General features: G+C 42.9%; 1 protein-coding gene across 1 annotated transcript; it reads left to right on the forward strand.

Annotated features, from left to right (window-relative positions):
* The first annotated feature begins 554 nt into the window (after positions 1 to 554).
* Positions 555 to 26,216, forward strand: Nus1 (NUS1 dehydrodolichyl diphosphate synthase subunit). The gene is made up of 5 exons (XM_036169064.1): positions 555 to 1,102; positions 17,486 to 17,611; positions 18,394 to 18,543; positions 21,189 to 21,288; positions 23,590 to 26,216. The coding sequence occupies exons 1-5, from the start codon at positions 685 to 687 to the stop codon at positions 23,678 to 23,680; spliced, it is 885 nt and encodes a 294-aa protein (XP_036024957.1). The 5' UTR covers positions 555 to 684; the 3' UTR covers positions 23,681 to 26,216.
* The last annotated feature ends 1,512 nt before the right edge of the window (positions 26,217 to 27,728 follow it).

Below are 27,728 nucleotides of genomic sequence, written 5' to 3' on the forward strand. Positions count from 1 at the left end.
AGCCCACTTTTGTTTTGTTTGTTTGTTTTGAGACAGGGTTTCTCTGCGTGCAGCCCTAACTGTCCTGGCACTCACTCTGTAGACCAGGCTGGCCTCGAACTCACGAGATCCACCAGCCTCTGCCTCCTGAGTGCACGGGCCACCACGCCCGGTGTCCACTGAAGATCACTCTTAACTCCTTGGGAATCGTCTGTTCCATGGCCGTGAAAGGTGATGGACAACACGGGATGCCCCAATCCCCTAGTCTCTGGGAACAGCCCAGTCCACTCACGACTCCATACGCACCTGGACCGGAGAAAAGGCCGGAGGCGTTGGCGCATCGCCCTCCTCACCTCCAGGGGGCGCCAGCGGCCGGACGTCCGCCTCATTCTCCGGCGCACGCTCTTCCCTAGTCGCTGGGCGGCAGCGGCGGCAGCGGCTCCAGCCTCGACTCCCCGGGCGCGTCAGAGCTCCCCGGCAGCCAATCAGAACGGTCCATGTACCAGCGGGGGCGGGGCTGCCGAGGGCGGAGGAAGATGGCGGCGGGGGCTAGGTGAGGTGTCGGCCGTGGCGAGGGGCTCGGGCGCGGGGGGGGGGGGGGCCGCGGAGCGATGGCCCGCTCCGGCCGCTGGGGCGGATAAGACCCCGTCGCGCCGCCGCGGGTGTGGGCCGGAGGGAGGAGACGGTGCCCGAGCGCCACGGAGTATGACGGGGCTGTACGAGCTGGTGTGCCGGGTGCTGCACGCGCTGCTCTGCCTGCACTGCACGCTCACCTCCTGGCTCCGCGTTCGCTTCCGCACCTGGAACTGGATCTGGCGGCGCTGCTGTCGCGCCGCCTCCGCCGCGGTCCTAGCGCCGCTCGGCTTCACGCTCCGCAAGCCCCCGGCCGCCTGCAGGAACCGGCGTCATCACCGGCATCCCCACGGGGGACCCGGGCCGGCCGCCACCCACCCCCGGCTGCGCTGGCGCGCGGACGGCCGGTCCCTGCAGAAGCTGCCGGTGCACATGGGCCTGGTGATCACCGAGGAGGAGCAGGAGGAGCCCAGCTTCTCGGACATCGCGAGCCTCGTGGTGTGGTGTATGGCCGTGGGGATCTCCTACATTAGCATCTACGACCACCAAGGTGAGGACGGGGCGAGGGGTGAGGTGGCAGGGACGCTTCCGAGTCCCAGGACTACACGTCCGTCTGACTAGTTGGCTCCTGGTCGCCTTGCGAGGCCTCCTCCCTCCAGGCCCAGCGAGTTTAGGTGGCTCTGGGCCCTTAAGTCTAAATCACAGTGCTGGTGCTTTCGAGGAAGGGAGTTTAGTTTTATTGAACGTTGACCAAGTCTTTGGATTTGGTTGTGTATTTTTTAACACTTAAAGAAAAAATACTTATGATATTCCTTTGAGGTAGATGGTATCTATTTAAATGGCTGTGTTTTACAAAAGAGGGAGCTGACATTCAAATATTCAAAACCATAAACTGATTTGCCCAAGGTCACCAAAGTAGTAATGGGGAAATAATTGTAACCAGTCAATGTGTTCTTCAAAGTGTCTCTTGAAAGGGGTTCAGTGCATTCATCTTAAGAACGACTGGGCAGTGGAGGACTTAAACATGAGCTGTATCGTAGGTTTTCCAGATGAGCTCTTGGAGTTAAATGGCGTTTGAACTGAGTTTCTGAAAAGCATGTGAGAGTTTAGATAGGCCCAGAACACGATGCTGCCCTGCTCTCTCCAAGCCTGTGATCATTTATCCTCAGTGGCCAGTACAATACTGCAGTTGTCTTCTGTAAGTTCTGATCGAGGCAATGAATTTCACCATAGCCCTGTTAAGTACAAAATTCAACACTTAACTTCGTGGCAACAAGCCTAAAGCACTGTGCCAGATATAGTCCTCGGAATCTTGCCTTCATCGTGTGTGCTCTCAGGCTGGCGGTGGCGAGAAAGGCACACACCAGGTGATGGATGACGTTTGGGGAGTAGAGTTACTGCTAGAAAAGAAATTCTGAACCGAGGAACTTGAGAGTTGGTGGAGAGGAGATGAAATTTGAGCAGGGCATTGAAGAATAGGGGAGAGAGAGTGAATGGAGGCTCCAGAAGTCAGGCTTGAGTTTCAGTCCGTCCTAAGTGCAGTGGTATTTCCTTGAGGATGTGGTGATAAGGATGAGTTAGGAGGGTTGGTATTCAGGAAAGAAAAACGACTGTTTTATCCTTGGTTCAATAAATTGCCCGTGTGCTCTGGAGAAGCCCCTTGAGTTTTACCTTTACATCTTTACCAGCTAGGTAGTTAAGTGCGGGGTTTGGCTAGGGTAAGTAGTAATCACTGACTGCTCTATCATTGTTCTCCAAGCTACCAAAGAGTTTTGTTCCATGGGAGCCTGCAATCTGAGATGATGATTTGCCCTATAGGGTAAAGCTTAATATATCCAGAGACTGACAGTACAGAACTTGCTAAAGACTCAAGAGACCAGTAGAAGTCAGGAGACTATTAGGTGACAGAGTCCTTGGCTAAACCAGTACAGTCAGAAGTGTGGGATATAATATGGCAATTAAAAAATGGAAATTAAAGCCATTAAGTACTGTGCATTGACTTATATCCAGTAGGAAGGAAAAGCTATGCCAAGTCTTTGGACACAACTGCGTCCAAGCAGAGATTATACTGCCGTCACACTTCCTTGTTCCTGCAATTCCTGTTAGTGCGTGTCTGATGTGACTCAGGTCCTGGGTCATGTGCTCTTAGACGGAACATGATTGGCAGTGAGAAGAAGTCAATTAAACCAAATTTTGAGGAGAACCGAGCAGAGATTGAAGGGACGTTTTTACTGAATGGGCTTCAAGGATTCTGTGTGCTCCTATAAAAGCATTTTTAAGCAATAATTTCATAGTTTGAATAAGAGGTCTTCAATTATCCGGCTTTTGACTGATTCGTTTATTCAGCAAGCCATAGTTGGGTATATATAAATACCATGCCTTTCCAGGCATGAGCATGCAGGAGTAAATGAAAACAAAACCTAAGATTTTATTGAGAGTCTTGCAGCCTCTGTTGATGTGTTAGAAAGTAGATAGTTTTAGAAGCATAATGAGGAGAAATAAGCCAGAGCAGAGGAGAGGGTGGCTGAAAGGCAATGATGAAGGAAGAGAGAGCTTTAAATTGGGTGGCCAAGTCAAACTTTTAGATAGATAAAGATATTTAAACGTTTTTCTGTTTCCTCCAATATACTTCTATTTAAGCTTGCTTCTGTACACTTAGAAAAATTTATGTGTATTGACATATACATAAATGCTACATTCACTGATACGTGCCTTGCTGTAGAGGTCTGAACATGAAGAAGTAAGTGTAAGAAATGGTATAACATTCAGGGAGAGATGCCTACTGCACATAATGCAGGCTGATGAATAAATCACAAATGACAACTGAGTGTGATAGACTTTAGGGAGAGGAAAGAGGCAGTTCCCTTAGATGTGCTGTACTCACCGTGTGGTCCTAGGAAGAGGGAAACGACATTTGCACTGGAACTAGCAAAAGCAGATAGGACTTGAACACTGTCCCGCCCCTGTGTGTAAACTGGGAATGGCACCTCTTTGGTAAGATCGTGATAAGATTCCATTAAACGATAGCATTGGCTGGAGTCTTGGGGACGGTGACTGGACAGGTAAGGTTCCGTAGCAGAATGTTGGAAAAGAAGGTAAGATGAATACTTAGGCAGCTGTTTTGCTCATGTGGTTTTGTAGAAATCTATCCCAAAGTTCAGTGTTTTAAAATAATTGTGTGTTCACTCAGTTCAGTTGTGCAATTTTCCTTGGGGTCACTTATGTAGCTGGCAGTCAGATGACTAGCAGAGGCATAGAGGCTGTCATTGTGTGTCATCCATTGGTGCCTGGTTTGTCATGCTGGAATAGAGAGGAGATGGTTATCTGTCTGCTTATGCATCCCACACGGCTACTGTGGGCTTCCTTATATAATAGAGGCCTCAAAATTATCAGAGTGCCTCCAGATCAGGTGTTCCCAGAGTCAGACCAAAGCTGCATGGCTTTAGGACCTAGCTTAAGCAATCAGTCACACATCTGTCTTGAGTGAGGGAAGTGGATTTTACCTCCCATCGGTGGGGAAAATGGCCAGTGCCTCAGACAGAGCGGAGGGGAGTTGATAGCAGCCACCTTGGAGACAAGCTTATTGATTTAATTTCCCCCGCTTCTACATCTCTTCAACCTCAAAGCTGTATTTAAATAACATTTATTCTGATTACGATGGGTTTTAGATGGTTTTTAATCCTTGGACTAAAATACCGGTAGATATTTACATACTTTGAAGTGTCTTTTCCTGCGAACTGATGGTCTTGCTTGCTTGCTTTTGTAGAGAGAGGCAGGGTCTTGGTAGGCTGGCCTTCAACTTAAGGTTCTCTTGCCTCCGTTTCTCTAGTGCTGGGATTATAGGTAGGCTTTTGTCCTTATTTATTTATTTTTTTTTAATTTAATGAGCTCTTCCTATGCTGTCCAAATCTGTGGACTCAGATGATTGGGTGTTAGCTTCCCTAAAGCTGGGACTGTAGGTTCACCCCATAGCCACAACAAAACACATTTCAAAGATGCTTTATAGATATTAATTTTGGTGGTTCTGGGGATCCAACTCTGGGCCTTTGGCAAGTTGAGCGCTGTAGCCCTGAGCTACTCAGTTAAGCCCTTGTACTTTTTTATTATACTTGTAAACTTTTTTTGATTATGATAATTTCTGCTGTATTCATTTATCGGGAATTGAGGTTTTCTTTGATTGGTCATAAGTTTTTCAGCTCATAGTTCTCATAAGGAGAATTGACTATTTTTTCTTTTTTTAATTATTAAATATGTTTATTTATTAAAATTTTTTTCCATTTTACATACCAACCCCAGTTTTCCCCCCTCCCACCCTTTCTCCCCGCCTCCTCACCTTCCTCCCATGAGATTTGACTATTTTGGCTACATGATTATGATTTAGGAAATGATCATGATAGGGATTGTGTTAAAAACTGTTTCTTAATGTATTTAGTGTAACAGTCTTGGGGCTATTATGCTTTCTTGTGTACACTTGAAGTACACAGTGCTCCATATTGTCTGGATGGGTTCTGTCCTCATTGCCCAATTGTGTTGGTACCATGCTTATTGTAGGGTTGTTTAGAAAAGCTTGAGAAGGAGTCCTTGGAATGTTTATAGGAAATACTGATTCTTCACACTTACTGATCAGCTGAATTAAGATAGTCCAACCTGGGCGGGCATCTCTATTTTTATCAAGCCAGTTGTATGGCGCTTCTGCACACTGGAGTTTGACCTTAACATAGAACAAAAGCTTCTCTGGCACTTGCCTTATGTAAGATTAATCATGGGCTGGAGCTGGATATAGTACTGAGGTCCTATATGCACGCACACATACACACACACACACTTCATCTTTCACATTGTTCATGTAATGATAATTTGGGGGTAGTGTTTTTTTTTTTTTTTTATCATAAATTGAAATGAGTCAGCAAGGTATTTTCTGTATGACATCCAGTGACCAGACATCAAAAATACTTTCTTTCTGCCTTTATCCCTTTGTAAATCTGTTCTGTGCATTAGTTTTGTGGTAGTGATTTCTCACACTAGCTCTAATGGGACTGCCCAGTGCCATCCCAGCCTTCTCAGCCTATTTCTCATAGTATCTGTACCTTTTATTACACCATGTTTAGGTTTCTTGCTGTCACCTCTTTTTCTCTTTTTGTGGTGCTTGGAGTGCTCCCTTTCTTCTTCTTCGTTTGGTTTTCAATACAGGGTTTCACTGTGTAGCCAGAGCTGTCCTGGAACTCCCTCTAGAGCAGCTGGCCTTGGACTCACCTGCTGCCTCTTCCTCCCTAGTGCTGGCACTAAAGGCATGCACCACCACGCCTAGCTCACTCTAGCTCTGATTGTTTTGAGTCTGCCCTTACCTCCGGCTTGTGTCTCTTGTCTCTTTGCCTGACTTACTCTGTTCCTGGATCTGCTAAGAACGTTGGGTACCTCTAAGGATAGTTCTGTTTTCTCAGTGTGTGTCCGCACTTGACGTTTATAAATCAGAAGCTCCATGGACGTCATCTCTGCTTTTCCTTTTTGCTTCTTTCAGGGTATGGCTGGGTATTAAATGCCTGCCAAGGTTAGGCAGTACACTTTCTTTGACTCCAGAGAGGGAGGGCTGTGCTTCCCGCACACAAGCATTAGGAACTGAGCTGCAGCTTTATTTCCCAAGAGTGAAACCTAGAATCCAGGAAATTAAACTTAAGTCTGTTCTAGTTTGACCTATGACATAGATACTAGCAGGAGGTCTCTCTCTCTCTCTCTCTCTCTCTCTCTCTCTCTCTTTAAATTTATTTATTTGTATTTTACGTGCATTGGTATTTGCCTGCATGTATGTCTGTGTGAGGGTGTCGGATCCCCTGGAATAGGAGTTACAGACAGTTGTGAGCTGCCATGTGGGTGCTGGGAATTGAACCCTGCTCCTCTGGAAGAGCAGCCAGTGCTCTTAACCCCCTCGCCAGCCCGGGTAGAACTCTTAATAATGATTGTTCTCCTTATGTTGAATTACAGAGGTGTTAGATGTATTGAAAGTCCAAATACATGCATGATTGTATTTGATGTACTAAACAGTGTGTCTAGAGTGGTTCTGTTCCCTTATTTAGAAACTCATAGAAGAGAACCTGTGTACCTGCTCTTCACTCTTTCCTGGAATTCTGCATTTAATCTCACCATCTTGCGATGTCCTAGTCTCGTTTTTTCTTGCAAAGGACTCTACCAAAATCCTATCATTGATTCTTTTTTTTTTTTTTTTCCCAAGACAGGGTTTCTCTGTGTAGTTTTTTATTTTAATTTTTTTACTTATTTATTTTTTTTTTGGGGGTGCCTGTCCTGGATCTCACTCTATAGACCAGGCTGGCCTCGAACTCACAGAGATCTGCCTGACTCTGCTTCCCAAGTGCTGGGATCAAAGGCGTGTGCCACCACCTCCCAGTCTGTCATGGATTCTTAGAGCAGCCAGCCAGCCCCGCCTCCTTGGGTAGGCTCTTTGAGTTATTTCATCCCTGTCTTGCTTTGAGAGGTTCTGTTCTGCTTTGTTTTTGGATGTGAGGAATGATTTTGTTCTCAGTTCTCTTCTATTAAACCACAGTGCTAGATCTATGAATTAAGCCTTTTAAGAAAAGGTTTATTATCTTTAATTTGTATGTATGCTCTTTAAGTGGAGGTGTTCTTGGAGGCCAGAAGAGGTCATTAGATCCCTGAAGGCAGAGGAACAGGCAGCTGTGAGCTCCCTTATGTTGGTGCTGGAAAGGGAACTTGGGTCCTCTGCAGCAGCAGGACATGCTTTCACTACTGAGCTATCCCTTCAGCCCCATCTACTCAATTTTAGTAGTAACAATTTTTTTTTGTTGTTGTTGTTAAATTCTTGAAGAAAATATTTAGCTATTTGGTATGGAGGTGTGCGTGTCACAGCACATTCATGGAGGTCAGAGAACAGCCTGCAGGAGTTGATTCTCTTCTTCCTCCATGTGAGGCCCAGGGGGATTGAACTCAGGACTCTGGGCTCAAAGACAGTGCCTCTCTGGCTGGACCATCCCGCTGTTCCCTTTGTTCAATTCTTACTGTGTGGTACATGCTATACAAAAATGCAGTAATTCTAAAGGATTTTCAATTCAAGAAACAGAGAATCAAAAAGCCAAGATACATATCCCCCAAGGAACCAGGTCTAGAATTCGAACCACATTTTATTTAAAAGCTTTTGTTCTTAGAACTGTTAGGTTATTGTCATCATTTAGAGAACAGACAGTAGTCACTTTATGGACTGACTCTATTGTATCATCTTCAGGTCATGGTCTCGTGGCACTGACATACAGGTGATAGAAACCTCCTGAGAAGCATTTAAGGCAGGTAGTTTTCCTTACCTCACTCATCTAAATGATTCACCCTAGCTATTGGACACCTGTTTAATCACTGCACTTCAGCTATGGAGCACATGCTCTCCATGAACCGTTTGTCAGATAAGCAGAGCTATGAAGGCATGCATTCTTGTTTTCAGAACATGCAACTTGAGCTGGAGCTGTTGGGGCGGGGTGGGGTGGAGGAGTTCTTGCCTCATGTATGTGAAGCCCTGTGCTCAGTCCCCGATGTTGATGAAACAGACAGACAAATTAAATCACATCAAATGTGCAGCTGGGACTGAGAAAGTCTTCTTCAACATACACACTGTGTTGGGGGGCATAGAGCCGTTACAGGAAGCAGTCAGTGCCCGTTGGTTTCCTAGCTACAGTATGTTAATGTTCTAGCATAATTGTTGATCTGGGAGGTGTCCTGAGGCTCGTCATTAAAATAAAATAGTTTAATGGCTTACCAGGGTTTGTGTTTATGACTGTGGTAGTCATATAAAATTTTAGTTTGTTTTTTTTCTTCATTTAAAATAATTGTACTACTAAGTACATGTTTTCTTCTCCAAAGACTCCCCTCCAGTAAGTAGCGTGATAGTTGTGTGTTACAGAGATTAAATGAAGGTAACCAACAGGTAATTTACTTAGGTCTCTAGTTGATAAAAAAAAATGCATTCAAGTGGAAGGCATTGTATATAAGGAAGTAGTGCTTGAATTGCATAGCTCGGAGGAGTGGATAGATAGCTAGGAGAGACTGTTTAGTGTTGTTTTTCTTTGTCCTGTGAATCCTTTTCGCTAGATGTTTCTTAAAAGGTCTGCTTCTACAGAAGGAACAACTGTAAAAATTTTTCTGTTAAATGTCATTTTATAGGTTTGATTATACATTTCACATGAGTTTTTTTAAAAGATTTATTTATTTATTATGTATACAATGTTCTGCCTGCACGTATGTCTGTAGGCCAGAAGAGGGCACCAGATCTCATTACAGATGGTTGTGAGCCACCATGTGGTTGCTGGGAATTGAACTCAGGACCTCTGGAAGAACAGCCAGTGCTCTTAACCTCTGAGCCATCTCTCCAGCCCTGCCCTCACATGAGTTTTAAAAGAACCTTTAGGAAGTACTGGCAAGATTTGTTGAATGAACACTTGTTTAAACTTGTTCCCTGATTCTCTTCATTTGGTAAGGTGCTTATGTCGTGGCTTATTGCTTAGTGTTCACATGCTTGGGTGTATAGGTGCGCTGAATGTTGAGACCTGAGCATGATCCTGGAATGTCATTGTTGTCTCAGAGCAGAGATTTTAGAAGACCTCAATGGAGCCCGAGAACTGTGTGTACTGGGTAGATTGGTGGGCTGAATTCTGTTTGAAATGTTGCTGTTCCTGGTTTCTGTGGCGCCATGTTTGTTTGGATTTCTTGATGCACATCTGTACCTACTGCGTCTCATGCCTGGCTTCTCTTTTGTTTCCCTTTAAATGTGAGCTGTATGCAGGTCTGCCTTTCACTTCCATATGGCCATGAACAGCTGTGTAAATGGAATATGGGCAACTGAGTGCTGTCTCAGGTGATTTTCAGCATCACTGTGTGTTGACATGCAGTTTGTACCTTTAAGCCCCATTGCTTCATAACTTCAGATTCTGTATCTCCAAATTATATGTCCAAAACGTTGCTCTTGAATATCCCCCAAATCTGCCGTTTCCTGTTTTTCTCCACCAACTGAATATTCTCTTCCATTCTGTTGAAGGTGTAGTCTGCCATCTGCCTTCAGGCTCCTGTGGAGTGTGTCTGAAGTGTCCTACTTGGATTGGTGTTACCTGCCCTGCCCAGACTTCAGGGACTGCCATCTTTCACTTGTGTTACTACACTAGCCCCCCCCCCCCCCATTAGTCTTTATTTAGATTCTGACCCCTCTACAATTCATTCTTCACCTACCAGCAAAGTAATTTTCTGTGGTAGAATGCTCTACCACTGAGCCAAGTTTTTAGCTCTTAGTTTTTCTGAGAAAGCATCTCACTCTAGCTCAGGCTGACCTTGAACTCACTGTTGCCTAGGTTGGCCTTGAACTCAAGATCTTTCTGCATCCCAGTCCTAATTTTATAGGTAGGTCTATACAACCTTGCCTGGCTGTGATCTGTTTTATTTTTTAAATAACATCATTCAAACTCTGAATGAAACCCTCTAGTAGATTCCTATGGTACTTAGAATGCTAAATTCACTACCAGGAGTAATGGGCATCCTCATGTTGAGTTTTTTCAATGTCTCTAGTCTCACTTAATATCCATGTTCCAGTTTTATTTCTGTTGCTGTAATAAAGCATTTTGACCAAAAGCAGCTCAGGGGAGGAAAGAGTTTATTTGGCTTATACTTACAGTTCACAGTCCACCATTGGGGAAGTCTAGGCAGGAACTCAAACAGAAACCAAGGAGAACACTGCTTGGTGGCTCTATCACAGCTCATGCTTAGCTACCTTCTTAGAACCCAGGACCACTGTTTAGGCAATGGTGTCAGCCACAGTATCTATTAACAATCAAGACAGTCTCCCACAGCCATGTCCACAGGTCATTCTCATCTTTGTGACTCCTCAGTTGAGACTTCTCAAGTGACTCTTGGCTGTGTCAAAATGATAATTAAGTCAACTGGGACAGTCCCTCTTTCTGCTTTCCTGTTAATGCTCAAAGTGGTACTCTTCTTTCCTTAATAAAATGAACTCTGAATGCTGAGAGAATATACATCAGAGCTGTCTCTGTAATAGCCATCAGCTGAGGAAATCCTGATTTATTGGTTGGTGGATGTGTGGTGCTGGGATTCAAACCCAGGGCCTTAGAGCATGCTAGGCAAGTGCTCTGCTTCTGAATTCTGAACTACATTATCAAGTCCCAGAAATACCAGCTTCTCTACTTTGAGATCTGAACAAAATCAGCCAAAAATTTTTGGTAAAATACCAGGATTGAGATATTCATGAGGGGGGAGCAAGGAAGGATACATTTTGTATCAGTGACAGAGCAGCACAAAAGAGCTGCTTCCCCAGGTATTCCAGGAGTGCTGTGTGTACTCCAGGGGCACATCCAAAAGCAGAACACTTGTGTTTGGATGGGTAAGGGGAGGAACATTCCAGTGTGTCATGGTGGAAGGTCAGGGAATATTCTATTGATGTCTAAACTTTGTACTTAGTTTTTAACACCACAGTTACAAACGTTTCATAGAATATAAAAAGAGACGTGCTTGGCTCCCAAAGTTCATAGTTCATTTTACCAAAAAACACACATACACACACACACACACACACACACACACACACACACACCACACACACACACACACACACACACACACACACACACACACACACACCCACACACCCACACACACCACACACACGCAGTCACTGTTTTTTTCTGAGATTCAGCTTTCCTAGCATAGAATTGTATCCTTTCATGGAAATTAGAGGTGTGTGTATGTGCTTGTGTACATGTATGTGTGTTTTCAAAGATTACTCTTTCACTATACTTTTCTGTTTGTGATAACTTTCTTTTGAGAGATCAAGCATTTGTTGTAAGATAGTTATAGATGAACAGAAACAGAAATTCCTTCTGTTATTACAGAACTTCCATTTGAGTCCTAGGTGACTCTGCAAGAACACTTGTAGTTAGACTTGCTTTGGGACCGTCAGCTCCCCAATAATGACACGGAGACTTATTATTAATTTTGAAAGCTTGGCCTTAGCTTAGGCTTGTTCCCAACTAGCTCTTTTTTTTTTTTTCCTGGAGCTGAGGACCGAACCCAGGGCCTTGCACTTGCTAGGCAAGCGCTCTACCACTGAGCTAAATCCCCAGCCCCCCAACTAGCTCTTATAAATTGACCTGTTTCTTTTAATCTATGTTCTGCCATGTGGCTTTTTACCTTTCATTCTGTATGTCGGACTCCCTCTGTGTCTTGCTGGCATCTCTCACGTGCCTGGATTCATCCCGAGTTCCACTCTGCCCTGAAGTCCTGCCTGTCCTCTCCTGCCTAGCTATTGGCCATTCAGCTCTTTAGTAAACCAATCACAACAACACATCTTCACACAGTGTAAACAAATATCTCACAACAGATACTTGTTTGCCCTGTGAACCCTCTCAAGCCTTTAAAATACTACAGAAAAATAATTAATTACCTCTGTGGCTGTGATAATTCTCTGTTGCTATGATAATACTGTGTGACATCCTTCCTTCAGCAAGACCACACCTCTGAAGTGTCCTCAGACACTGCCACCAGTTGAGGACCATGTGTTCAAATACATGAGCCTATGTGGGACATTCAAACCACATGCTATAGTTCTAGGTTTTTCGAAAGTTAATACTTGTTGGCTTTCGAGATAGCCCAGCAGCTAAATGGGATTGCTGCTCCACCTGATAACCCGAATTGCATCTCCAGAGCCATTTCAGTGTGGAAAACATCTCCACCAAGTTGTCTTCCAACTTGCCTGGACATGGCAGGTGCACCAAGCACACACAGCACCAAGGGTAATGAATGCTGAATGAGTAGTAATTCAGACCGAGATTTCAGCTCAAATCCTTCCACACCTAAGGACAATGTTTGACCACCCCGAATCTACCTATTCCTCTTCATTAAAGGATAGGAGAAGTACCCCCCCCCCCCTCTGGCTGCTGTTGTCTTGCTGTGTAACTCAGGCTGGTCTTGAATTCTCAGTCCCGTGCCATAGCTTCCTAAATGCTGGAATTATAGTCATGCACCACTGGGTCTGGCTTAAAATAAATAGTTAAATTGCAGTACTATATTCTGCTTTCTCAAAATTGTGTTTTCAGATGGGTTTTCCTTAAATTGGTTAAATCCAAACGGTTATGAATGCTCACCCTCTTTTTCATTCCAACAGTCTTGGATCAGTCAGTTTAAGTTGTAGAAGGCAAATAGGAAGGATTATGAAATGAGAAAAACATTTCCACGTACTCTGTGCTATTACTTGAGAAATTATGTAAGTCAAGGCCAGCCTTCTGTCTTACTGCCTTTTTTGTGTATTATGTGACGCATGTGTAGACTTTGATAGCCAAAGAGAATTGTAAGCTAGTAGTACTCATCTACTTTATGGATGAAATGAAGCCATAGAGTGTGAGCAGCTCTAGGGTCAGCTGTGCAGCACTAGGAATTAATTTTCCTCGTAATCTGCTTTATGTAAGGCTAGGACAGAAACTGTATAGTTTATATTTCAACGGTTCTCTGCCCAGCTTAGCCTAGAGCATGGCTCTCTCTTTCTGCGAGTCTGGATCGACCATTCTGTATGGTAAATTCTGCATGGTATCAGGAAATGTCTGCGGGTATTGTGAGAGGTTCCTGGAAAGTAAGCTTTCCATTCATGTCCCTTCAGGTGTTGTTAGTTGGCACTTTGGGCACTGATAATTCAGCTCATTAAGTAAACACCGAACTCCTGTTATGTGGAAGGAGACTAGGGGGAAGAGAGGGACAGACTAGAAGTTCATGGGAAGGAAGACATGGTGGAGGTAGTTGGTTAAGTTAATGCTCCTTTAAAAAGTGCGATACTAAGTTTATTAAGGGATTTGAACACAGTCCTTGTTAACTGGGCGAAGAATGGGACACTTGGGAAGGTCTCAGGAAGGAAATGACACTTTAGCTGCCCTGTAAAGAATTGGAAGAATTGAAGTTCATGTAAAGGGTAGGGTTGGGGTGACTACATCTGCTTGTGGAGCCTAAAGTAGTCTCAGTTTTGTTGATTATAGAGCTGCAAAGAAATAGGTTGATCTATTTCCCAAACAAATATTATTTCTACCATTTGTTGGAAGCATAGACAGCAGTGTTTATGTTGAGTGGTTTATTGCACTGTGGAACCATTGAAGACATTGAAGTTGGAGTGTGCCAAGATGCACCCAAAGCTGAGTAATTTGGTAACATTCTGGAAGGGGCAGGGTGACTTGCTGGAAGGTACTTGTCATAAAGAAGCCTGCATGATGGGAAACTATAGTGGTAGTGGACAGATGTAATGAGGGTGTAGAAACTGTGGCTATAGCGGAGCCTGAGATCTTAGCTTCCTAGTGGGCATGGAGGTGGTAATGCTGTGGAGGGAAGAGGATGCCTGGGTGACTGGGCAGGTCACACTACCTTTAGAAAGAGAACTGCAAGCTTTCCCACCCACCTCATCCATTTATAGTTCTCACTTTGCCTCTTTTCCTCCATTCCTTACCCCCAAATGCATAAAACTTACTTTTACAGCACATCCTTTCCTGCTTTGAGATGAAGTCTCAGCAATTTAGGATATAGCCCAGGCTGTTCTGAAATTTGGATATAGCCTTAAACCCACAGTGATCACGCTTGTTAGCTTCCTTAAGTTCTGGGATTACAGATGTGAGTTACTGTGCCCTCCCCTGACTTGTTCTGATTATTTTGAGAACGTGGCTCCCGTGGTCCCCCACCCCCATCCCTGGCCAGTCTCGAACTTCCTCTGTAGACCAGGATGGCCTCGAACTCACAGAGATCTGCCAGTCTCTACTTCTCCAGTGCTGGGATTAAAAATGTGTACCACCACTGTCACGTCTTCTCCCTGCTCACATTTACTTGTTACAGAACTTGGAGGTAAAAGTTGGCTGGAATGAATTGGATGTGTTAGGAACAAAACAATCCCTTCTTACTTAAAAATTCGACCATTTTGTTCACCATGGATACCTTTACATTAACTTTATAGAGATTCCTCATTATTTTATTAGGCTTCTTGGCATACCTTTAAATATGCACCCTAAATTTTGCCATATTCATTTTATCCGTGTTCTGCCCCCTAGTGGATTTAAGGATTTCTGAGTGACTAAACTCAGGGAGAAGCCTATGGGCAGTGAGAGAGGGCGGAGGAATTCTCTCCATTTGGGGAGGTAAGAAAACTGGTCTGGACTTCATCCTAGTAGATATTGAGACTCTTGTAATATTTGAATGTTTGTATTAGATATTTATCTGGTCTTGGAAGTGGCGTGGATATTTTTGTATTATACATATGAGGTTTTTGACTTGCACTTAATGACATTTGTAGCTGTCGTTGCTTAAGTTTGCCTGTTTTTAAAAAGGATTGTCTTTACTTTTAATCACATGGAGTGTGCAAGTGTGAATGCATATGCTCACAGAGTCCAGAAGAAGACATAGGCTCCCCTGGAGCTGGAGTTGCAGATGATTGAGCTGCCTGATACAGGAGCTGGGAACGAACTCGGGTTTGCTGCAAGAGTAGTCTGTACCCTTAACTGCTGAGCCACCTCCCAAGGCCCTGCGCACTCTTTGGTGGAAGGAGGTAGTTCCTTCAGGTTGTCCTCTGACATTCTCATCCATATGCTGTGGCAGGCACATGTGGGCTCATGCCCCATGGTGGGCAGACAGGCAGGCATTCCCACCCAAATAAATAAGTTAATTTTAGAAAATGTGATTTTCTGCTACTTAGTCTAAAAGCCATGGGATTGTCTTCATTCACCTCTTATGTCATATTCTCTATACTAAGTTGTTTATTATAGTCTTTGAACTATGTGTGGGTCCTGTAGTAGTCTGTTGCTTGTCTGTACATTGCTTGTAAGTTGTTGGATATCTGTTTGGCATGCAGTATGAAATAAAAATTAAGAGTCTCATCTCACTCTTTTTCTCATAACATTTGCTCATAACATTTGTGTGTATTTTGCACATTCCAGACTCCACTTTGTCTTAAGCATTTTCTCCATCCTCTCTATAGGGATCTTTTTAATTTCCTAGATTGTTTAGCTCAAATCTTGCTTTGAAACATTGCTTCACTCTGTCTGTCTGTCAGTCTGCATCCATCCATCCATCCATCTGTCTATCGTGTGTGGGGCAGTGAATGTGTGCCAAGGCATATGTGTGGAGGTCGGAAGGCAGTTGTGGAAATTGACTCTTTTCATCATGTGGCTTTTGGAATTGAATCACAGCAAGTACCTTTGCCCACTGTTGAGACATCCCAGTAAGCCTTCTTCCATTGGAAGACATTGCTTTTTATTACTGCTTGTCTTGGTGGTGAAGAGACACCATGGCCATAACAACCCTTATAAAAGAAAACATTTAATTGGGGCTGGCTTATGTTTTAGAGGTTCAGGCCGTTATCATCATGGAGGGAAGGGAAGCATGGTGGCATGCAGGCAGACATGGTACTAGAGGTAGCTGAGAGTTCTACATCTGGGTTGACAGGCAGCAGGAAGGCAAGTGAACCACTGGGCTTGGCTTGAGCTTCTGAAACCTCAAAGCCCACCCCAGTGACACACTTCCTCTTCAAGGCCACACCTCCTCCAACAAGGGCACATGTCCTAATCCTTTCAAATAGTGCCACTCCCAGTGAGCCTCTGGGGGCCAATTTCATTCAGACCACCACACCACTGTTACGGGAGTCCAGCTTGGTATTTGCATGCAGCTGATCCTCTCCCTTCTCTTCATGTCTCCTCCCCTCCTCCTCCTCTTTTTAAGTTAGATCATTAGATGGGTGCTACATAGTTTCCTTCTTTTTCCTCTCTAAGGGATGTGGTGGTCACTAACCTAACTTCTGTGCATGATTAGAAGATCAAAAAACATTGTATTTTTGTACTTGGGTTTAAATTTTCTAAGTTTTGTGTGGTTCTGCTTCTTCCTCTGGATCATTGACTGCCTTGGTTCATGAGGGAGGAGGGAGCAGAAGCAGGAAACTGGTTTCAGATGTCTGTGGATATGGCGGAGATAGCCCTCTGGGAGATGACTTTGGCAAATCAGCTCAGCTTTATTCCAGAAATAGGGAATATGTAGGGTTGGGAGGGCCTGGGACAAACCCTAATTTGCCTTAGGTGGCAGGCTCCTATCATAAGGCTGAATTGGTGGTAGCAGTGCTGAGTTAGTCCTACAGCAAAGCTCCTAGTTCAAGTCTTAGTTACCAGGTGTGCAGCAGGAGGAAAGACTTGTAGCCGGGGAACTGGGCCAAGGGTCATGATAGAGGTAAACCAGGCACCCAGGCTTAGAGACAGCTTTCAGAGAAGCTCAGCCTAGGGAGAGGCTCCAGATAAAGGCAGGTAGAGAGCAGGAACTCTCACTGCAGCGGGGGAGGGAGAAATCTTCCACGTTACCCAGCTTAGAGAAAGCTGCCGGCCTATGGTGGGCTGCGACCTCTGGCCAGCAGAGCCTCCCAACAGTTTTGCTCTTACTTTATTCTTTACCTTGTGCATAAATTACACTGCTTTCTCTTGTTATGAAACAAATTAAATTGAGGCAGTAGCATTTAATGTATATAATAAATCTGTAGGGAAAAGATGTTAGATTGGGAGTCAGGAGTAAAGACATTCTTAGACCAGTCCTTTCAGGACACTGGATTTCAGTTTCTTAGGACGTAAATAAAGGTTTCAGGGAACAGGTCTCTTACAATTCCTTCTTAGGTCTTAGTCTGTCATATTCACACGTTCACATTGCTTCCAGGTAGCTAACGTGTTTCTGACTGAGCCTAAAGCCAGACTCTTGCATTAACCAGCTCTGCTGTCATCTAGTTTGGACTAGTCATTACTGCTTCATTTGAAATGGATCCAGTTTTGGGTCTAGTGTTGTATCCACAGCACACATCCACGAGTCTTTGAAGACTAGCACCTAACCTGGTTGTGATCTCTTTGCTCATACTTTTCTTTTTAAGGTATTTTCAAGAGAAATAATTCCAGATTGATGGATGAAATTTTAAAACAGCAGCAGGAACTTTTGGGCCTAGATTGTTCCAAATACTCACGAGAGTTTGCAAACAGTAACGACAAAGACGATCAAGGTAAGTGAGTGTGAGCAGGTGTGCACACGGCCGTTGAAGAGTGTGCTTCAGGACAGCTCTGTCACATTCATCATTTATTTTGCTCTGTTAGTCCTTCTTATCAGTTACCTTGCTAGAAGATAATACTCAGACAGTGATACAATAGCAGCTGACATAGAAATGAATCCATGTTAAAGAGTTTATTTAACCACACAGATTTTATGCCTTGTGAACAAAGGAGCCCAAGAACAGATACATTTATAATAGTAAATTTAGTGAGTGCATACATTGATGCAGAACTGGTTTTTCTGTAGGGTGATAGGAAAGAGCAAGTCAGACTTTGGCACTGTTGTCCGTTTTGTGGAGTCTTGACAGTTCTAAAGCAGCTTCCGGAGTCAGACCAGCTTATGCGCAGTGCACACACACTCCACTGAAGCGTAGTCTCCTGCTTTGTCTCGAGTTTTATGTTACTACTAAATTGACTGTGAGCATAGGTGGCATTTTGAGATAAGCCAGAATTGTAACTAGCCTCTTGGAGAGGGTTTACTCACTATATGCAAAGCTACTTTTAGGATTTGGAGAAGGTGGTATATAAAAATTGGCGGCATTGTGACCTGGGGTGCATGGCCCCGCTCAGAGAAGAAGCATAGCAGCTGTGTTGGATACTGACACTGAAGGGTTTGACTGGTTCCTGCTTATCACAGTTGTATCTTTATTTTGGTCTGAACTTGCTTCATAAAACTGATTTTGAAGTGAATATGGAAGATTGTGTTTTAAATACTGTCTTGTCTTTTTTTCTCTAGTTTTAAATTGCCATTCAGCAGTGAAGGTGCTGTCCCCAGAAGATGGAAAAGCGGATATTGTGAGAGCTGCCCAGGACTTTTGCCAGTTAGTAGCTCAGCAGCAGAGGAGACCCACAGATTTGGATGTAGATCTGCTAGGCGGCTTACTTAGTAAGTCAGGAATGTTTCCCATTGTGTCTCCCAGGAAAGAGAATATTCGGTTCTTTTCATTCTATACAATCTGGTTTACCTGGCCTGGTGGCTCATGCCTTTAATCTCAGCATTCAGGAGGCAAAGGCAGACAGATCTTTGTGGTCCAGGCTAGCTAGCCAGGGCTAAATAGTGAGACACCGTTTGGGGGTGGGTGGGTAATTGCTGTACCCCTTACAGTTCTGACGGTTAATGACCCACATGTGAAAACGATTTCACGCTATGGAACTTACCCTTGTACTGAACATGAAGATTTACCAAGATGTACTGAGTATGTGTGTGGGCAGCTGGGCAGCCGTCAGGATAGCTGTCTGGAAGTGCTCTCTTCTCCACTGAGAAGAAAGGCAGGCGCCTTTCCCCATGGACCAACGTACTTGGTCAAGGAGGCATTTTTTAAGGAACTTTTCTCTTTAATGCGTCGTCCTGGAAGACGGAGTTCAGTGTGCTGTCACTCTTTTCTGTCCCTCCGCCACTGCTTGTCCCCTTTTGGTCCGGGCCTTTGTTACACAGCCTTTACCCATGCCTCCCTCCTTTTTGTGTTCACTCTGTTTGCTATGCAGAGAAACCATGGTGTATGCTGTATGTTACTAAAGCACAGCACTACATGTAAACACACACAGCACTACATGTAAACACACACACACCCCTCCACCTCACCATACTGCTGGTGAAAGTCTTTGGTTAGTTTTTTTGCTTTGGAGTCCCTTTAGGAACTTTTTGCTCTAACCATGGTTCTTCTTACTAGCATTGTCTTTAACATTAAAAAAAAGACAAATCTTTCTAACAAATTAATGTCCGTTGATGGCTTCTGGAACCATGTGACGATATCAAGACATTGATATTTCATTCATTACCATAGAATGTTGTTTCCCTTACTAATCATGCATTTTCTGCCTCAGTTATTCTCTTAGCTCTTGATTCCGGTCTTCCGCCCTAACTTGCTACCTACTCTTGTTGACTGCTCACCTCTTATTTTCTGTCACTGGTTCACTGTTTGGGCTCAGGGAGTGGCAGACATTGTAGGACTATTTCATCAGAGTTACTGAGATATTGGCCATTTCTTGGACATTTTGAAGCCCAATTACAGAGGAATTATGAAATGTGTCCTAAATGGTGGCCTGGGGTGGCCTATAGATGGTCTTCAGGTAGCACATTGGGAAATTATTGAAGTGGCGAGCCAAGGAAATGCAGGGTTTGTTAATTTATAATGAAAATGTTTACAGACTTCAAAAATTCTTTCATTTTTTGAGATTACTATTTCCCCTTCCCTTTCCTCTGTCTAAATCCTCCATGTTACCCCTCCACATTCTCTTTGAAATTCGTGGGTTTGCATCAGTTGTTGTTATACATAGCCCCTCTCCTAAACATGACCGCTCAGCTGTGTGATGTTATTTACATGCGTGTTTTCAGGGCTGACCGTTGGTATTGGATCAGCAGTTGGTGTGTGCTTATCCCCAGGGAAGACCGTGTCTCCTCTCAGCGTTCCTTCTTGGCCCGTAGTTCTTTGTGTAGGGTTGAGCTCATAGGCCTTCCCCTGTGCCCTTCAGCATGTCTGTGGTTGTCCTTGCTTGGCTTCGGTTCAGGCGGGTGTATTGTTGACTGTGTGGGTGTAGCTTCTCACATTGCTAGAGACACTCTCAACAGATGCTCTCATCCTCTTGCTCTTACATTCTTTAGTGTGGGTTTTAAACTTCATCAACTGATAGGATATTACCAAGTACTCTGAACACCATCATTCCCATTTCTGTTAATCTATATTTTGCCACATGGCCTATGTGTTACCCGCCTGCTGGCGTCTTGTTCTTTGGGCGGCTAGGTGGCATCTGCCTCAACTCCTCCCTTCTTTCTCCCTGTATTCCGTTTGGCTTTCTTGCCTAGCTACATTCTGCCTGGCTATAGGACAAATCAACTTTGTCAACCAATGAAAGCAACACATATTCACAGCATACAGAAAGACAGTCCTACAACACACCACACAAAGACAGGCATGCAGGTGGTCACAGCAGAATTATAAAAAACTACAAACAAAATGTCTAGCAACTGGTGAGTGGATCAAATGAGTTATATCTACAGAATATACTACTACCCAACAAAAGACTAAAGAATAATGAAGTACTAATGCACTAAACTTAGACAGACCTCAAAGGCATTAGCCTGTTGGGTGTGGGAGCCCACAGAGGTTTCTCTTTAAGGTTGCTTGAGTTCTAGGGAACACTGAAAACATTTATTTTGCCCAGCTAAGAATTAGTCTTTCAGGTTCCTTAGCTATAAAATATGGGCATGGAATGAAAGGAGGTAGATGCTGTTCTTCCTTCCTTCTTTTCTTTTTGTTTTTGTTTGAGATAGCATGTCACTGTATAGACCAGACTGGACTCAAACTCACAGAGATCCACCTGCCTTCACCTCCTGAACATTGTTTTATCTTTTTTTTTTTTAAGATTTGTTTTTATTAAAGTTTTTCTTGTTAAAGTTAAACATTTCAGATAAGGCTTCAGATAAGAGAACCGAGAGGAGATTAAGAAGCCACCTAACTGATAGATTTATGCCCTCGTCATGTTTGTATATAAATGGTACATGTCAATTTTGTGGGTGTCTTTATTCCCAAGGTTCACACGGTCTCCCTGATCCTGATCTAGTGTTGAAGTTTGGTCCTGTGGACAGCACATTAGGCTTTATTCCCTGGCAAATCAGATTGACTGAGATCATGTAAGTAACTGAATGTGTATTGGCTTTGTTCTTTGTCCTAGCACTGTGCTACATCTAATGGCACTACCTCAGCCTTCTCTCAGGAGCTTAAGTCTGAGTGGACAGTAAAGGATGGGGTTGTGCAGACATTTGATACTGACATCAATTATCTTAGGGGATGGAGAATGAGCATTATCTGCATGCTGGAGTCGTTGTTCCAAAGAAAAAGTAGGAGTCCACTGAGGCATGTGATAGTGATAGAAGTTTGGTATTGTAGTAACGATAGGAAGCATAGTGAGCAGGAGGGAAGCAAAGGAAAAGGTAGGATGTTTACAGACGCAGGAGCTGGCCCTGTGGAGAGACAGTGTGAGTGAAAGAGGGGTCCATCCATTTCGTTACTTTAGTAACGGAGTGAGTGGACTGGGAGCGGGAACGGGTTGAACCTATAGGTAGTTCAGGAATGGTGATTTTGGAAGGTTTAGTTAGCTAGCTCTTATGGCCAGAGTTGGGTTGGAGAAAAGATAAAGTAAAAAGACAATTGAAGGGGCCATACCTGTGATTTGGGGATAAGTATAATGAAGGGAATGAAATTATTTACAAAGAACAGGGTTTGTAGACTCTTCCTAAAATGGCCAGGAAATAAATATCTTAGTTAAGTCTTTCAGGTCATGTAGTATCTTTTTCTACTTAACTAAAATTTGCCCAACTCAGCAAGTGCAGCTAAATAATCACAGATAACACATGAACAAATAGGTATGACTGTTATTTATAAACATAAACAACTTGTGGAGAAGGAACAGGAGGTCAAGGCCAACCTGGGCCACCAAGTGATTTCTGGATAAGTCTGAGCTACCAAGTGAAACCTTGTCTAACAAACAAACAAAACACATAAGCAAATGACGACAGACTGTTATTTGTTGACCCCTGATTTAGAATAAAAGAGAGGTGGTTTTGTTTTGTTGTTTTAATTTTATTTTTTCTTAGACATGGTTTCTCTGTAGTCCTGGCTGTCCTGGAATTCACTCTGCAGACCAGGCTGACCTTGGAACTCACAGAGCTCTGCCTGCCTCTGGAGTGCTGGGATTAAAGGCATGTGCCACATGCCCGTTTAATGTGTTACTTTTTAAAATGGGCATTTTAATGTGGAGTTGAGGATCACATAGCTCAGGTGATGGATACCAAGCCACACGACAGGTTGTACATTGTACCTGTGTCTACACGCTTGTCCCAGTGCTCAGACTTGGTTGAATTTTGTTTCCTCCAGCAGACTAAGCATCCTGATGTCAGCTAAGGCATCTATCTCAGCCCTAAAATGAGCACACTAAGAGGCATTTGCAGTTTCTGAGACACTGAGGTGTACACGGTGCTGAAGACTGGGAGATAGGGCCCTTGGTAGAACGTGCTGGGAGACATAGGGTTGCTGGAGGGTTGGTTTGTTAGTTTCCATCTATTTATTTTACATCCCTGCCTGCCTCAGCCTCCCCCAACAAGGGAATGTTGAAGTTTTAAGGGGGACAAAAAGCAAATTTTAGGAAGAATACCATTAAGTATTGTTTGAATAGAGACGGTAAGACAAGGTTGGCAGCAGACATTATTTTCATTTGATGTTAAGATTAGAAGGATAAGTTGGCTACTTCTTCAAAATTCCTGACAGATGGAGGAAAGACAGAGGACCATAGGGTCAGGTGGGAGCTCTTTTGTGGTAAGGCGGTGTGTGGTGTGTGTGTGTGTGTGTGTGTGTGTGTGTGTGTGTGTGTGTGTGTGTGTGTGTGTGTTTCTGAATGTGACTGGAACTCTGAATGTGGCTTTTGTAATCTGACTCTGTGTCACTGTTTTGAATTTCCAAACCTCGTTATTAAGCTGTTTAACGTTGAGGGCTTTTTCATGTCACTTTTTGAAAATTGTTTAAGGTCTTTAAAGGAAGCCCTGTTATGTGTTCCTACTACCTCTCATGCTGTCTTTATGGTATAAGTGCTCCTGTAGTAGTTGGCAGCATGGGTTACACATTCATTCATTGCTTGCTCACTGTGTTACTATGTTACTGTGTGCGAGTGCCTGGCTTCTTCCACAGACTGTTGACAGTACTGACTTGACTAGGACCACGCAGCCTTCTGAAGTGAGTTTGAGTGCGTTACTGACACATAGAGTTTTAGCTTTAGCTTAGGTTTGTGCATGAATAAATTGTGACTATTTTCGCTTGAGCTGTCTCACAATGAGTCTGACTAAAATTTAGCCTCTTCTGCCTATAAGTGACCGTTTTCTGCCCTTCCCTTCCTTTGGGACGTATCATCTAATTCTCCTCTCCTTGTGCTCTCTTTTCAGCTCTTTGCCTTCTCACCTAAACATCAGTTATGAGGACTTTTTCTCCGCCCTTCGTCAGTATGCAGCTTGTGAACAGCGTCTGGGAAAGTAGTGGTTCCTGGTTGCATCATATGGTTTCAGACTTCTGGAGAAAAGGACCTAATTGACTCTGATGTTTACAAAGTACCTATAAAACCTTGTACACACCTAGTTCATATTCCTCATAATTTATCAACAAACACAAAAAAGTGTCTTACTTGAGAGTGAATGAGTGTGTGTGTGTGTGTGTGTGTGTGTGTGTGTGTGCATGTGTGTGTGGAGATAAATTTATAAATGGGGCACATTGGAGATTGGAGTACATAGAATGGAGTACACTACACAGTTCAAGCACGTAGGGGCCATGTCTTGGAACTGAGAGTTCAGATGTAAAGGCTTCAGCTCCTGCTACTTCTCTGTTTTTGTGGAGAGTACAGGCAGTGAGTAGAGCTGGCTTAGTTTGTGGTGGGAGGGGATGGTTTTTGTTCAGTCTTTATAGTGACCAAACTTTAATTTTTAAGAATAATATATTGACTTACTGGTGGAAGTGTTCTCACTTTGAGGGACACTCGGAGAGTCTGCATTGTTCGCGTGCTGAAGTTTGCTCATCTGCAGAGCAAAGGGAACCTCCTCAGTTTTCCGTCCGTTTCATTTCATTATAGTCAACAGTGTGACCTGAGAGTATTGCTCCAGTGTCTGGCTTGTAAAGATCATTTGAAAAAAAGAATCTTACAATATTGAAGTACAGAATACAAAAAATTTAAATACTGAATTAGGCAGTCAAAAACCAAAAAAGTGAATAAATGATCATCTTAAAGATGGAGAATTTTCTAAGAAGGCAGTTTTGTTTCCTTGTGTGAAGAGTACTATGTTCTATAGTACCCAAGGCATTTATAAAGAGATGTTTCCATTAGCTTTTTATTTCAAAGAAACATTTGAGAGAAGTTACCAAGGCAGCTCTTTCCCTCAGAAGTAGCCCGCCCTCCCCTGAGTGCTCCTGGGCTTTTCTTTGTCCAGTAAACCTCAGTGACAACCTTGCATATGATTAAGTAGGATGGAGGCCTGTATTACCAAAGTCTGGGAGCATAATTTACTTGATTCTACATTCTCTTGAATTCTAGAGAACAGCACTGGTTCTGACAGAATTGAATTCTCGATAGATGTTTAATGCTTTTCCACTGATAATCTCTGAATGGAAAGCGTTCTTTATATTTGATGGACAGTTTTCAGAAAACTTTGATCAACAAGTGTACCCGAGTCATGTACATCCAGAATAGAGCAGTTTAAATACTAGGCCTCAGAAATCTGAAAAACAGCAAAGAATGTGGGTTTGGAAAGTATGGTCTAGAATTGCCTGTCAGATTCTGAAGAATCTGTGTTTCAGCTTTGGATTACAAACCCCATTTATGATTTTTAAAATATACTTGAAATAAAAAGATTAAAATGAATTTTGGTCCAGTGACATTACTTTGCACTTCGGTTTTTTTGTACACAATTTTAAAGTCTTAATTTATTGCCAAAATTTTGTGTGATGCTACAGTGTATTTAAAGGTTATTAGAGAATCCCCCTTTTCTGTTCCTTGTGCGGTGACCTCTGTTCCTCTGGTTTTATTCCTCCATTGGGGTTGGGGTAATTTAAGGCAGTTGATCACCTGTTGTAAATGTGATAATATAAATACAGACCTTCTGGGGTATGTGCAGCTTTAATGAATTAAATTTACTGGGTTCAGTTGAAATAAGGGGATTCAAAGTTGTTAAAATGAAGTTTGCCAAATTACTCTTTGGGATAGAGCCAAAATTGTGAAGCGGTAGATTACTACATTTTCTTTCTTCCATAATATAACACAACAAAACAAATCTGTTGTGGCCTTAGGGAAAAAAGCTTAAGCAAATTAAGGGTTTTGAATTTAAATCCAGGCATTGAGGAATCTTTTCACTTGAGGTCAACTGCTCGTGCAGTCTCTACAACTTGAATCGCACTGGTCACCCTTCAGTTCCTGCCAAGGTCATCATCACAAGCTGGATATCATCAAACTCCCTTTGTGCTCCCAAGGAACTTCGTGTCTTCGTGTGTATTAAAGGGTGTTCTCTTTAAGTTGTTTCTCCTTGACACGCTCCACAATGGGAAGACACTGAGTCGAACCTGCTCCACAGAGGGCATGGAGCACACAAAGAAGTTGGAGGGATTAACTTCGCTCGGAGTCTGATTGTAGATTGCTCCTTGAAACTGACTGGTTAATGTTTGAACTTTAAAAGCTTATTATAATGTGAATAGCAAATTCTGGTATATTGTGACTAAGGCTTAAGAATGCCTGTTTTTGACAATAAAAATGTTCTATTAATAATCAACAGTGCCAAATACACTGTGCATATCTATAATTTACCATTTGAATGTATGTTAATTAGCTACTCCCTTCTCTGTGATGGTCCCATGCTTAGTGTCAGTGAAGTCCTTGTGATGTGTGTCATGCCTGTAGATTTTGGCAACGTGTAAATAATATGTACAGTAAGTTTTTATGATTAAGGAATCAAATTTATTGAATTTTATTATTGAAAGTTGAAATAAGATGTACGAACAAAAAATCAATAAAAGAATATACTCTTTTCATGAACTGTAGTAGTATGTGAATGTTATATTTAGTCTATACAGTTAGGGATTCCAAAGTGTAATGAGAAGTACAGCAATCCTGCTTTTAGACAATATGCTCTTGAACACATTCTCATCTTTACTAGGTTAAATATTTGCAGTCTTACGTTTGCTTTTTAATTAATACTAGAGTAAGGTTCAGCTTTGTCTTGCTGGGATTGTCAAGTTACATAGTAACTAAAAGCTGAATTTTCACCCAACATAGGAATGTTGAAATAAGTATGTAGCTTTTTAAGAAGTACTTTAAGAAAGGTAAGAACTGTGATGTCTTATGCAACAGTGTTCCCTTTCTAATTTAAGAGCTAATTGTAAGACAGCTATGTACGCCTAGTTTTCGTCTCAATCCGGGACTCACCAAAGGTTACATTTTAACTCTTGTTAATAGGAAAGGCATTTAACAAAAGTGTAGATGCCTTGTTGCACAGCGGTTTGACTTGGAAAATGAATGTGGGATGGTTTGAAGGAAAACCCAGGGCATGTGTTAGCAGTTTTCATAGAGTCTAACCAATATCTGTAAAGTGATAAAATTTGTGCAAGAGGAGAATGTGAAAAGAATTTTCTTGAGGCTTAGCATTTATTATAAAGAACAATAAAATTTAAAAAAATAAAAGGATTCATGGAACCAAAAGGAAGACTGCCCTCCCCCACTACATTTTTTTGGTGACAGTCCTTCTAGGACTCCCTCACACTTCTATTTTAAAATGTGATACTATATCGGGCTTAATAAGGAGATTCTTTTAAACTATACACTTAGGATTTGAGTTTTTCCGTTGAGTAGTTGGTTATTTGTGGATATAAATAGCAATACCAACCTGTTAGTTGTGGAAAGAGACAGTCTACTTTCATTTTAATGAGTAATCCTTGTCCAAAATCTTTGTTCATTTTTTTTTCTTTCCACCCTATAACAATTTGGGGACTAGAAATTTATTTTAGCATCACATATAAGTAAGTGTAAAAATTGAAAGGTAATCCCAGGTTCTTTGCTGACCATTCCCTTTCTTTAGAACTAATGATGTAAGTTGCTGTTAGGAAGACAAAGTCTGGAGCTTGGGAAAGAAAAGTGAAGAAACATTTGGAAGATAGGTAAGTCAGCTCAAGTCTGTACAAGATGGGTGTGAGCTCAAGTCTAGAAGATGGCTAAGTGTGAGCTCAAGTCTGTAGAAGATGGGTAAGTGTGAGCTCAAGTCTCTAGAAGATGGGTAAGTGTGAACTCAAGTCTCTAGAAGATGGGTAAGTGTGAACTCAAGTCTCTAGAAGATGGGTAAGTGTGAACTCAAGTGTGTATGTAGAAGATGGGTAAGTGTGAGCTCAAGTCTCTAGAAGATGGGTAAGTGTGAGCTCAAGTCTCTAGAAGATGGGTAAGTGTGAGCTCAAGTCTCTAGAAGATGGGTGTGAGCTCAAGTATGCCCATTGTGGTGATGTGGTTCAGTAGCTGTATCTTGTATGGGTTTGGTTGTAGGAACCTGTTATTTTATAA

The sequence above is a fragment of the Onychomys torridus genome, chromosome 19 (genome assembly GCF_903995425.1).
Source record: "Onychomys torridus chromosome 19, mOncTor1.1, whole genome shotgun sequence".
In the NCBI taxonomy this organism is placed as follows: Eukaryota; Metazoa; Chordata; class Mammalia; order Rodentia; family Cricetidae; genus Onychomys; species Onychomys torridus.